At 45.5% G+C, this 13,959-nt stretch overlaps 1 protein-coding gene across 7 annotated transcripts in view; it reads right to left on the reverse strand.

Moving 5' to 3' along the window:
* Positions 1-13,959, reverse strand: part of PRRC2C (proline rich coiled-coil 2C) — a 1,565,218-nt gene that overhangs the window by 1,291,326 nt on the left and 259,933 nt on the right. For all 7 annotated transcript variants that reach the window (XM_069641251.1, XM_069641250.1, XM_069641252.1 and 4 more), the window contains exon 9: positions 9,608-9,698. In XM_069641251.1, coding sequence (XP_069497352.1) covers positions 9,608-9,698 — 91 coding nt within the window. The remainder of the gene's footprint in view (positions 1-9,607; positions 9,699-13,959) is intronic.

Genomic DNA, 13,959 nt, shown 5'->3' on the forward strand with positions numbered 1-13,959 from the left:
GTACCTGGAGACTTAATCTCGGCATTGTGTGTTCTCCAGAGTCGCGAACAAGTCCATCTTTGGGAAGCCCCATTCGGCGAAAATGGAGACTGTCTTTGTGTAGTCGCCATTCGTATTGTAAGAGCAGTGGGAAGTCTCTGCGGAGTACGTCCGCCAGAAGATAGAGTTCCCCTGGAACGAGTTGAGACAACAGGAACATCTTGTGTTTGAGATCCCACTTCCAAATGTTCTGGGACAGTTGGGAAAGCCCTGTAGAGCGAGTGTCCCCTTGCTTGTTCAGGTAGTACATGGCTGTGGTGCTGTCCGAGGATAAGGACTGTTTTCCCCACAACTGTGTCTGAAAGGCCTTCAGTTTTTTTAATACCTCTAACCGCTCCAACAGGTTTACGTGGTTGGATGCTACCGCTGGGGAACAAACGCTGTGCGCCGTCTGCTGAAGATGAGATGCATCCGTTGTACGAGTGGCTTCTACTAAGGGGGTGCTAAAGTGTTCTTTTTTTCAAGAGGTTTTCCCTCGACCACCACTGCAGAGAGAGAACGAGGGGCGCAGAGACAACCAATAGATGGTCCCACCGTCCGCTGGCCTGACACCACTGGCTGTTGAGGTATCGGGTAATAAAATCGCAGCAAAAATGTTTCTGGTAAAAAAAAGAATTGTGGCAAAAATAATGTGGTTTGACCCGGTAAAGGTGTACCCCATTATACCATTTAAGAGGAGCAGCGGTTGCGGGGGTGTCCCCCACGCCTCTTAAATGGTATAATGGGTCTGGGGGTGGCAGGGGTGTCCCCCGCAACCTGTACATGATTGTGGCGGCAAAACCATAGCATTTTTGCTAATAGTTTGTATTCACTGCCATTTTTGCAGCAATTTTAAGACATGGAACCGCTGTTTAGCCACTCTTGCCTAGCACATATGTGCAAACGTGCATGAGGAACCAAGTAAATGCAGAAAGCCAATATTCCTAACAGTCGCATGGCCTTGCACACCGTCACCTCTCGACTGGCTACATATTGAGGGCACTGAAACAGCATGTTTTGTACCCTCTAGTAGAAGGGGAAGACAAGGCCGTCCTTTGAATCAAGGCCCCCAGGAACTGCTTGACTTGACTGGGGTCTAGGCTGGACTTCTCATTTATGGAGAATCCTAGACTGAATAAGAGGTCTATCGTCTTTTGGGTATTGGACATGCATGTTCCGTAGGAATCCCCTGTTCTGAGCCAGTCGTCGAGGTAAGGGTAAACTGGAATGGACTGTCTTCACAAGTGTGCTGCTGCCACTGCCAGTACTTTTGTAAACACCCTTGGGGCTGAGGCAACGCCGAAGGTAAGGACCTTGAATTGGTAGTAATCATCTATCATGAACCTTTGGTATTTCCTGTGTGCCGGCAAGATTGAAATATGAAAGCATGCATCTTTCATGTCCAATGTTGCCATGTAATCCCCATGCGTTAGAAGAGGAATTACCTCTTGCAATGTCACCATCACAAACTTTTGAGGTTTGACAAATGTGTTCGCTGGGCTCCAGTTTAGCACAGGGCGCATAGTGAGATCCGTTTTGGGTACAAGGAAATGCACTGTAAAAATACCCTTGTTTACCTGTAGAAGAGGGACAACCTAGATAACATGAGGGATTTTGGGTACACTACACGTCATGTTAGGGATAGTGTTACAGGCACACCCCAGTCAACGTCCCCTTTCGATCCACGAAAGACGAGATGCAATACTCGGCGGTTACCACTAGATATCGGACTATATGCACAGCATGTGATTCTAAGCAGATTAACAAGCATTGGAAATTAATGTCTAAAGTGTCCTAGTTGTGCAAGTGATCTCAGGGTGTGCCATCCCAAATGGGTACTTGCTGATTTAGAGAAACGAATTGTGTATTTTGAAGTGTATTTGTACGTTGCTTATATATTGCTCCCTTCTGAAGGCTTGTTCAACTGACTTAAATTAATCATTGTTTAATCATGAAACCTATAGTGTAAGAGTTTGCTTGAATACTTGTCACTGTGAATCTCTGTAAAAAACCTACACTACCAACCTGTGTAGTACAGACTTCTACCAAAGGTTGGGTTCCTATTGTCAGGTGGTCACGGTTGCCGTAGTCTTCCAAAGGATACTAAATACAGTCTTGCCTAACAAGGCTTAATGGCCAACGTGTGCCTTTTTGCTCGGATTGAAAGTAACTGAAATGCCCTTTTGCTCCTATTTCAGGGGAGCCTAATTTGTTCAAAAACGTATTGGTTTGCTATTGAAGTGCATTTGTGTATAATATTAGGTTGCCTCCTTCTAGCAAATATTTTCTAAATTATTGTGTAGTAAATTAATAGGTGTTTTACCAAAAAACCTTGAGTATAAGTGTCTACTTGAACCTCTGTGATTTTAAGACCTCTGTGTAACCTCTTGTACTGCTCACATTCCCTAATGAGAAGCCTGGCTGCTCAGCTCGCTACCCCGAAACTGTGTATTACAGACTTCTACCAAAGGTTGGTTTTTGCTTACACGTTTAGTCCTAATAGTATGTGGTGGTCCCAGAGGGCACTGCATGCAATTCAGCTGAACATACTCTGTTATGTTAATTGGCATTTATATAGCGCTCTATAGATCATTGGTATGACCTCAAAGCGCTAGTAGGTTGAACGCCCTCGGGAACCGTAGTTCTGGTCAGTAGAGAGAGGGAGATAGTGTCATAGGGTGCATGGGTGCACCAGTGCACCAGAAGTGTGCAGCTGATGTAATTGCCGGATGGTAGCTGCATCCTAGCGTTAGATGTGTACAGTCTGGTTGGTGGACACCCAAACTGGGCTCTGGCTGCGTTAGGCCTGAAGGACGCAAATGTGAGCAACTAGGCTGGAATGTGCTCGAGCAGCTGCATTTTATTAGGGTGATGAGGTGTTCATGGGGATGTATTTGTATGTGAACAGCTATGCCAAATTAATCAGGGTTATAGCTGTGTCTAGTTGAATGATGGTGTATAGTAGAGAGTAAGCGTAGTGATGCGATATGATGATTATCTTTAAAGCGCCCGAGACCAGGCACGTTAACAGGATGGCAGGGAACAGAGCGACACATGGACACAGATAGGGGGCTGGGCTTACAGCGACAGGAGGAGGGGACACGGGTATATAGCAACAGATTGGGGAACCGGGAAGCTGGGTACACAGTGATAAACGTGTGGGGCATGTTAATATTTACATTCGCATTTCTATCCAGATGCGATTCAGGCTAATGTTCACAGGTCCACCCAAGTGTGGGACATGCCGACATTTGCATTTCTTTCTAGAAAAGACTCAGGCCAACGTTCACAATCCTGTCAGGGTCTGGTGCAGGCGAATGTTCACAATTCTAAGTGCGGAAGTGGCATTGCTAACAATCACAATCATATCTATAAGCGACGCAGGATAATGTTTACAATCTAACTAAACGCTAGCAAATCTAACGGCATTACTAACATTCATAGTTCTGAGGTATGGTAATGTTGAGTGGCAGGGTTTTCGGGAGTAGAATAATTGGTCATGGGGAAAAAAGGCTCACACTCTCTCCAGGCTAAAAAAAAATCAAGTCCTCAAAATCCAACAATGTTGCTGGGGGTCTCTAAGGTGGAGGGAATTCGCAAATTTGAGAATTCTCCCTAACACACACCGTCAATAATCGTCACAGTAGGTTGGCGGCGTGGCTCAACGTCAAGGTCTCTACCCCGTGTGGCAAGCGGGGCATGCCTCACCCAGGACCGGGTGGACACTCAACTCTGAGCTGGTTGAATTTCCGACGAGTGCTGCAGGAAACCGTATAGCCAGGGAGAGGGACACCAGATTGTGTGTGTTAAATTTAAGCTGGCCTAAAGCTTTTGGAAAATCCTCCGTACTCCCAATAGGCAGGACTGACCAAGCCTGAGCCCCCTCAGCAGAGTGCGGGTCCCCAGAAGTGAGGACAGTCCACTTTCACGGCCAGGAAACATGGTTATTGCCATTTGCCGTACTGCAAGGAGTGGAAACGCGAAACAGCCACTGAAAGCAGTTTGCCGGTTGCCAGTTTTCACGGTGCCGGTGCAGTGCAGGAGTCCGACGTCCTCCCTCTTGTCACCACGACTGAGGCCCAGGAACAGAAGTCATCAGCTGCATCTTTTCTTCTTTACCAAGGTACTGTAAAACAGGTCTAAGAGAACTTACCTCTTACTTGCTTGTAACTTCCACAACTCAAGTCTAATAAGATTGTGACCCTACATTTGATTCTTCTTTTCATCAAAGACTCCGAAGAGCTTGTGCAAAGACTTTTCCATTGCTTACCAGAAGTGCTGTATCCAAGAGTGTTGCCCATTCACTTTGGCTAGCCTATTGAATTAAATGTGAACTCTAAAAGTATCTGCACTGCTTAAGAATATTTCTGGTCTCTTGTGTTCTAATAACCTTTGCCTTTTATCAACTTTTAAAGAGTATTCTGAATGGCAACAGTAAGATATTAATGTCCCCAGCACCTTTGTCATTGAACTCGCCTTTGGTAGGTTTCGTCTGTGGTCCATCCCAAAGGGGTCTTGTCTGATTCAGAAACTCAGAGTGTACAGTATTGAAATGTATTTGTGCGTTACTATAATATTGCTTCCTTCGAAAGAAGGCTTTATAACTGATAAATTAATAATTGTTTATGCAAGAAACCTTAAGTGTAAGTTTATTTGAATACCTGTAACTGTGTAACTAACTCCACTACTGCTCACAATTTCCCCTTTCGAGATATGTCTGCACACGCTACCAAAACGGTGTAGTACAAGCTTATACCAAAGGTTGGGTTGCCTTTACCTGCAGTCAGAGTTGTTGAAGGGTTCCCAGAGGGTACTGCTTTCAAACTTTGCCCAACAGTGTGCTTAGAGAATCCAAGGCCGATGTCACAATCTGCTTCCCGGTTGTCTGGATGGAGACAGAGGCACTGGGAGAGACATTCACAAACCCGTTCCTCAATCAGCTGCTGGAACGCATGTTGAAGAGGGAGCCTCCCTCCTTCTCCTCTGACATGGTCTGGCATGAGGTGTAGCCGAAATGGCCTTCTGGAATCTTCAATGAAACGCTCGAAGATTCCTGCCCTTGAGAGGCATTGAAAGGCGCCGACAAGCAGACCCCCGCTTGCCTGGTCAAAGGAGCGAACGCGCACACAGGCTCCATTTGAGAAAAACAGGAACGGTTTATTGAAAAAGCGCGAAAACGTAGAAGAGCTCTGAGCAAAACACAAGGATTCCCAACACTTCAACGTGTAGTAAAAATCTGAATATGGCTGCCAAAGAAGGGGCTTAGGGAGAGGACAGTCATTGGCCGGGAACAGCATGACAGAGTGGAGGAATTGGTCTACAGGAGAAAGACAGTTTAAGTGAAACTTTTCTTATACCTCAAGACAGAATGCATGGAGGTCAGAGTCCGGGAACAACAGAACGCAGGATGTGCATCAAGTAAAGCCTCCTAAAGCTGACAGGCACCAGGGGAGAAGAGGCACCGAACAGAATGTGAAGAAATTAGAAGAAAAAAAGAAGAGGGAGCTTGCATGTTAGGCAAGATTGTATGCAGTACAGTGGGAGACTGCACCAGACTTGACCTCTTGGCAATAGTTAACCCAACCTCTGGTATAAGCACATACTACACAAGTTGGTAGAGTGACTGAGCAGCCAGGCTGATCTCAAGAGGGGTCAATGTGAGCTGTAGGGTTATTGCACAGATTCACAGTGACAAGTATTCAAATAAAAACTTACACTCAAGGTTTCTCGATTAAACAATTCTTTATTAATTTAACAGTCAGTTGAATAAGCCTTTTTTAGAAGGGAGCAATAGCATGTAACAAAAATATACTTCAAAACACACAGTTTCTTTAAATCAGTAGATACCCATTTGGGATGACACATTCTTCCTACAGCGTGAGGTGACTTAAAGCACTATAACACTGTGGACATTATACATCACTGATGCATTTAGAGCAATACTGAGTTTGGTGTCAAAGAAAAGGTTTTTATGGAAAAAACAATGGTTAACCAATATTCTTAAGCAGGTAAATACTTTAACCCCCAATGCAAAAGTAAATTAACCCTTTCCCAGCTACACAAGTTATAGAATATGTGACTTTTGTTGAGGGATAGTTCAAGCACAAAGTCAGAGGATAGAAGAGCCTTTCAGGGAGCCAGGACAGCCAATGTTAATTGAGCAAAAGTCTAGTTGAGCTGAAACAATTCTGGAATGTAAGTAAAGGCCTTGCACAATGTTTTAGAAGAATTTGTAGAAAATGAAATCCGTGTAGGGCCAAAAGCTGGAAGGCTTGTGAAGGTTAAAGCTGTAAGAAGCTCTACAAAAGCAATGAAGACAAGTCTCAACTGAGAGCTAGAAAGGCTGCACCTCAAGAGTTAAGCAACCCCTTAGTTTTACAGTACCTTTGGTTTGAAGGAATTGGTTCCAGCTGGCCTCTGTTCCAGTGCAGGTCTGCAGATCTGGTTGTTCCTGGGCCTCAGCCGTGGGGACAAGAGGGAGAACGTCTGGGGACTCCTGCACTACAAATTGAAGGTCAGCAGCAAAAATGGGCAAACTTTAGATCAGCAGCACTTCGCGTTTTCAACTCCTCGTGACTCTCGCAAATAGCACCACCGCGGTTCACGGATACGTTTATGGACTTTCCGTGCATCTGGGGTCCAGCACTCTTGAGGTGGCTCAGGCTTGGTCAGTCTTGATTCATGGGAATCCGGCCGATCTTCCTGGAGCTCAGGTCCGACTTAAAAACAAGACGTAATTCTGGTGTTCCTCTCCCTGGCAATCGGTTCCTGCAGCAGCAATGGAAGTACAGCCAGCTCCGAGAGGATGTCCAGGTGATTTCGCTTCGGGGTTGATTGGTCCCTCCAACCCAAAGGAAGCAGTCGTCCTTTGCTGGGGTTCTCTAGTTGAGGCGAATTCGGAGCTTTAGCAATGAAGCAGGGCTTCCCCGGGCAAACCAACAGTCCAGGAGCTGCAGCAGGCGTCTCTTCCAAATTATTCTTCGGATTCCTTAGTCCAGTGGTCTACTGCCTTCCAAGCAAAAAGTCTCGCCTTTTTTGCAGATTTCTCCCATTCATTTGCAGCCTAGCTGTCAGTCACAGCAGAGTAGCTGTCCTCCAAGGACAGCCCTCCAGACAATCACCTTTGGGTGCATTCCTGTAACCAAGGAGACTAAGCACAGGGAGTGTTGGGCACCTCAGTCGCTTCTTGCCCTGCCAGCCACGCTAGAGGCAGAGGCATGATTCATCAGTGAATCCTGTCAAAGAAGAACCAAACAAAAAGGACCAACACTGGTTTAGGGGGCAGAGTAAATCTCAAGAAGGACCATTCCAACAAGAAATAGCAAAAAAGATTGGGGCCATTTTGACCAAATGGGCACCCACGGGTGCTTTATTGCAGCTGCAATTGAAACCCATGGTAGAAACAATGGTAGGAAAAAAGCAGTGCCACCAGCCATTAATTGTAGAAAGGGTAACATTTATTTTCCATGATAATCTAGACCAAGGGGATACTAGGTAACCCCTCCAGCACCCTATTGTTAAGATAGTGTGTGCTTGGTCTACAAAGTTATAATGTAAGTAAAGTCAATTTCACTTCACTGCTCTTGAAAACAGTTTCACCAAGAGAAGGTATTTAAACCTTTGGGAAATCTGGGAGACTTCCCTGTGTCACTGCACTGAAGGTGCTGTGTGTTACAATGTAAAGATGTCTTTCTTGGATGCAGTTGCCTGAGCGGCTGCTGCTCTATTCTTCCACCTGCCACCTGCCTTAGACTTCAAATGCGAACACAGCACGGACATTATTAATAAGGTAAGCCCCACTTTACTGGGCTGCCACGAAGCGGCACATCGAACAGAACCTTAATCATGCAAAGACTTTGCCTGCATAGGCACATTTATCATGCTGAAGTCCCTCACATTTGTGAGTGTTTTTATTGCTTTGTTGTAAATGCAAAGCTGTGTGCCTACTTCGTTTGTATTGAATTCCGCCTTCCAAGATGGCCGTGTATGTTGCATGCACTGGAGTGTTGGACATGTCGCTGCTGGGGGTGTGGGACTGGCCGTAGCCCTGCTCATCTGGGCCAATGGGAAGGCCGGCAGGCTTGGCCGGCCCTCCTCACAAGGTCCACTCCTAAGGCCCCGGTCAGCTTCCTGTCTGCCATCGGTACGCATTGGTCGCAGTGTCCGCATTCTTCCCCATCCACCATTTGGCTGCATGGAATTGCCTGAATCCCACCTCTAGTCGGTCATTTTGGGCCCAGGTGCACGTGCCACAATAATTTGACTCCATAGGTATGTAGTTACTGCCGTGCTCCGATTGTTGATCCCATACTAATGACTTGTTCTGAAATATGGATCAGCCTGAATACACTGCCCTGTAACTTGGCACTGGCATAATGCTCTTATGAGATTATCCGAGCATGAGTACTAAGTAGCCAATATGATAAAGCAGATTGGAATATTTATATGTACTGTATCACTAATTATGACCTTGCATCCTTGTGTAGTTGCCGAGAAGCAAAATGTGGCTGGCACCTTATGCCCATCTTTTACTTTACTAGATTTATATTGCGCGGCCACTGACCCTTGGGCTTAAGGGCGCAACAAGACAAACAACAAGTAACAGATATTCATAAGTAATATGAGAGGAGATAAGAGTCATTCATGCAACTAGCTAAGCAAACAAGTGGGTCTACTATGACCTTGCATCTGTGTGTAGCTGCCACCATTCAACATTTGTCTGGCATCATGTATATGCCTAACTCATGCTCATACTGTAACCTGAAGCACTTCTGTATTTTTTGCACTGCAACCATTAAGCTAAAGCGTCTTGGTACCTTCGGGTTTAGGCGCTACATAAGAACCTAAAATAAATAATAAAATATGGAGTTTGTCAGACTCCAAAGTCAAAAGAAACAGACCAAATCACAGAAAAATACGAGAGTGTGGGGAAAAAGGTCTCACTTTCTCCAGGTTAGAAACAAAGTCCTAAAGTCCAGCATAAAAAGAGCTGGGGGGTCTCTTAGGTAGAAGGGAATTAGCACATTTCTCAGAATTCTCCCCGCAAAGCCAATATAGTCACTGCGTCTAGTTGCCAGGTCTGACCCAGTATCTGCAGAATAAGGGACTGAGGTGAGGTGCCGGAGGGTGGGGCCTCAGGGGAGTTACCACACTCAGGGAAGTGCCCCCACGCACTATGCTAAACTTAAAGGAGTCCCTCATTTTTTGCTGCCAAAGGTTCCGGTACTTTCCCGTGTTGGGAGACACGGGCAAGGATGGAGGCAAGAGGAGGGGCTGTATGAGTAGTTTTAATATAAAACTAAAAATAGCACAATAAATAATTTGTGGCCGAGTGGGTACACCGTTAAAATGAATAGTGTGGTTAAATCGTGAGGGGGGAAATGCTAAAGGTGTGACCATTTAGGGCTTCCATCCTAAAGCACATGCATTGTGAACACTCAATGCACGAACAGCTTACATTTCGAACAGCCTAAATTTGGAACTGAAGGGGCTGGGACTGAATGCAATAATCCACAGGCAAAGCATGCATAAATATGGGGCAGGACAAAGCTTTACATAAGACAAGCTCAAACACAAATGAGTAACATACCTGCTCTCCCCTCTCTCCCTGGGAACGCCTCCCTGTTCTTCGTCATCACTGAAGTTCAGCTGCTCAGAGTAATCTACTTCGCTCTGAGCACCTACAAATAAGATTCAGAACATAGTTAGAGGCTTGGATGCAATCCAAACAGACACAGTATTACCCATACATAAAGACAGCAATCCCTCAGGCTTTGAAGATAATAAACATGAACAATGAGAAACAGAACAGCACATGGTCTGGTAGATGGCAGGCAATCCAGTTACAGTTTTTCAAGCTTAACAACGAGGGTAGGACTTGGAAAAGCCAAACTATTCTTAGCAATGTTTTAAGATGCCCGGTTGAGCTAAAGAAGAAAGTAGTAAAAATTAAGCAGTTAGGCTAAATGTTGGATAACATTTTTATAGAAATGTTAAATCTTCCTGACCTGTGTCAACCCCAGAACGTTTTGCTTTCATACCTGTAAGTGGGAACCTTTTGCCACACACACAATCCTTTACTCTTTTTATGGGTGTCATTCTTTTGACTCTATAGTGTCTTTTTTAAAGTTATCCTCTTTAACAACTTATTGGCAACAAGTACCTGTTGTTGCTGGGTAGCAGAAGGGACTCCCCTTTTAACTTTCTCTGGCTAACCTGGAGTGAACTACAGTTCCAAAGGGCATAAAGGATCTTTGGATCCTTTTACATTTTATTTTGTGAAACCAGCACACCCCACCTTATGTGGAGTGATGGGGGAATACAATGCATCCCTTTCACAATAAAACTAACAATTCTGTTACAGGGACAATCTTTCCTAAAATGGCTGCTGGCAGTGATACCTTGTATTAATTTGGTGTACCTTTACTGCGGACTATGTTCACAGCTGCAGCACAAACACCTAATGATGCCCATTTTAAACAAAATGGCACAAGTCTTCTTTTTACGCCATTTTAGTGTTCCTTTTCCTTTCTTGTTCCTTCCTCTGACATCCGGGGGAGTACATTCCTTTTTGTGATTTCTATCTTTGGCAGGAGTCCTATGGACTCCCCCGCCCAGGCTCCAGTCTGTCTGTGAGGGCAGGAAGCGAGGGAGGAGTCCAAAACCCCACAGCACTCGTCTTCCACCTTGCCTGAACAAATCCCATTGGGGGGTTGGTTGTCCTGATTGGACAACCGCACCACATCTTGTAATATGCAGGCAGTGAATGCAGAAGTTGTGCTGTAGTTCCAGTTAACACTGAGGACATGGAAGCTAAAGACAAGTCGACCAATGGAACCAAAGAGGATGAAAGAAAAGCAGCAGAAATGATTTCCAGCGACCGGAGAGCCTGCTGTGTAACCAGAGCCTGCAGACTCCAAAAAGAACAACCCTGACTCAGAGCCTGGTGAGGCCCACTAAGCTCAAGAACAACAAGTTACTTCCCCTGGTAGTTCTTTCGACTATGTTCCTCCCACGTATTCCTCATCTTTGATATTCGTATCTTCAGCTTTGCTGCTTCGGAAAAGAAACTCCAACCAGAAGGCACTGTGCTCAAGGTTGTGATGTTGATGTCCCTAAAGGGCAGCCGTCAGATGTCAACATCACCAGTAGTACAAATAGCTCGAGCCACACCAGTTGGCTTGAATTCTGTTTTTTCGTTCCCATCAATCGAAGCATTGACCAGGAGTACCTGAAGACCACAAGCTCTCAGACAGCATGGAGTGCAAAACACGGAAATTGTACAGCAGGGTATTCTGGGAGGGGCGACGAAAAATACATGGGAGGAACATCTAGTCGAAAGAACGTTACAAGGAGTAAGTAACTTGTTCTTCAAATTTGTTTGTGTCCTCCCATTTATTCCTCATCTTTGATAGACTCCCAAGGCAGTGTTTACATTTTTGGAGAAGGGAGAATAAATTAAATTAGTCAGACCGTATGAAGAAAGGCCTTTGCAAAAAAACCTCCTTGAGACGCAGTTGAGTAAACAGTAATGCTTTAATAATGCTTTACGAATGTATGTGTAGACAACCAGGTGGCCGCTGCACAGATATCTTTCACCGGGACACCCATTTGCAGAGCCACAGAAGTTGCCATGCCCTTAGCGGAATGAGCCCTGTTATGCAAAATTGTATACAGTACCCTCTGGGTGCACTACAACAGCCCTGACCTCCCGTCAATAGGAACCCAACCTTTGGTATAAATCTGTACTACACAGGTTGGTAGTGTGGCTGAGCAGCCAGGCTTCTCTCAAGAGGGGTCAATGTGAGCAGTAGGGTGGTTACACAGATTCACATTGAAAAGTATTCAAATAAACATTTGCACTCAAGGTTTCTTGATTAAAAACTCATTAATTTATTTAACAGTCAGTTTGAATAAGCCTTCTTTAGAAGATGCAATATAATAGTAACACAAACACACTCCAAAATACCCAATCTTAGTCTCTCTAAATCAGTAAGTACCCATTTGGGAAGGCACACACATTTCCTACACCCTCAGGTGACTTAAATAATTAGGACACTATGGCTATTAACAGATCACTGGTGCATTTAGGGCAATACTTAGGAGTAGGTCGGTTAGGCAGAATTCTCAGAACTGTGCTAATGCCTCTCCTCTACCTTAGAGACCCCCAGCTCCTTTGCTAGACTCTAGGACTTTATTTTTTTGCCTGGAGAGAGCGAGACCCTTTCTTTCCACTCATGTATTTTGAATGTGATTTGAACTACTTTTCTTTTGGTTGTGGAGTCTAACAAACTCCATAGGCATCATCCTTTACATTGTTTCACACAGCACCTTCAGTGCAGTGACACAGGGAAGTCTTCTCAGATGTCCAAAAAGGTTTAAATAACTTCTCTTAGATAAACTACAGTTTCCAACAGCAGTGCAGTGAAATTGACATTACTTACATTATAACTTTCTAGACCCAGCACACACTATCATACAATAGGGTGCTGGAGGGGTTACGTCGTATCCCCTTTGTCTAGCTTCTCATGTAACAGTTTTGTGTTACCCTTTCCTCGATCAATGGCAGGTAGCAGCGGTTTTCTTTTAACTACAATGGGGTGCTCTAACTGCGGCTGCAGAAATGCAACCAGCTCCGAGTTAGGTGTCCAGGTGGCTTACTTGGGAGTTGATCGCTCCTACCAACTCAAAGAGAGAAGTCGTCCTTGCAGGGGTTCTCTGTTGATGTGAACTTGGCGATTTGGACCTGCAGCAGGGCTTCACCAGGCAAACCAACGGTCCAGGAGTTGCAGCAGCCGTCCTCTTCAAGCTCTTCTTCGGTTCCTTCGTTCCAGTGTTCGACTCTGCCTTGCAAGCCAAGAGACTCGCATTTTATTCCGTTCCCTCTCAATCATTCCAGCCTAGCTGCCATTCACCCAGCAGGGTGACTGTCCTTGCCGGACAGTCAGACAGCCAATCATCACAGAGTGCATTCGGGTCGCCTAGGAGACTAAGCACAGGGAGTTTTGGGCACCTACCTCACTTCCTGTCTACTCCAGACACTCTTGAGTCCGAGGCGGTCTTCACTCCTGGACCCCGCCAAAGGCGAATGAACAAAGAGACCAAACATGGTTTGGCGTGCAGAGAGAAACTCTAGGAGGACATTTCCACAAAGAAATAAAAACAGAAGACCGGGACCCATTTTAACATAGGGGGCTTAGGCACCATCTTGAAAAACATGTCTCCTGCGATTTAACGTTACCGGAGCTACGAATAATACAGGAAAAATCATGGTAGTTCGTTGTAAAACGACTGCCACCAGCCAATCTGAGAGGAAAGGGTAACATTTGACTGTTAAGACACAGGGGATACCAAGTAACCCCCCTCCAGCACTCTATTGTAAAATAGGGTGTGCTGGGTCTAGAAATTTACAGGGCTAAGTGAATGTGGTTTGCATTTACTGCGACCGTTTGCAGCTCCAATAAAGTAACCGCGGGAGCCATATTTTTCAAAATGGCGTCCAACCATCTTTGCTAAAATGGTGCCTGGTCTTTTTTCGCCAGGTCTTTGTGGAAAGGTCCTTCTAGGGAATTTCTATGCGCGCCAAACCAGGTTTGGTCTTTATTCATTTTGCCTTTGGTGGGGTTTCTGAGCGAAACCCGCCTCTGGCGCCAGAGTGTCTATGGTAGGCCGGAAGTGAGGGAGGTAGCCGAAACTCCCTGTACTTAGTCTGCTAGGAGACTCAAATGCACTGTGGGGATTGGCTGGCTGACTGTCCGGCAAGGACAGCCACCCTGCAGGGTGAGTGACAGATAGGCAGGAATGAAAGGTAGAGAACCGAATAAAAGGTGAGTCTTTTGGCATGGAAGGCAGAGTCGACCACTGGAACGAACAAACAAACTGAAGAAGAGCTTGAAGAGCATGGCTGCTGCAACTCCTGGACCGTTGGTTTGCCCGGTGAAG

Source organism: Ambystoma mexicanum, chromosome 1q (assembly GCF_040938575.1).
Source record: "Ambystoma mexicanum isolate Mex_15411 chromosome 1q, UKY_AmexF1_1, whole genome shotgun sequence".
Lineage (NCBI taxonomy): Eukaryota > Metazoa > Chordata > Amphibia > Caudata > Ambystomatidae > Ambystoma > Ambystoma mexicanum.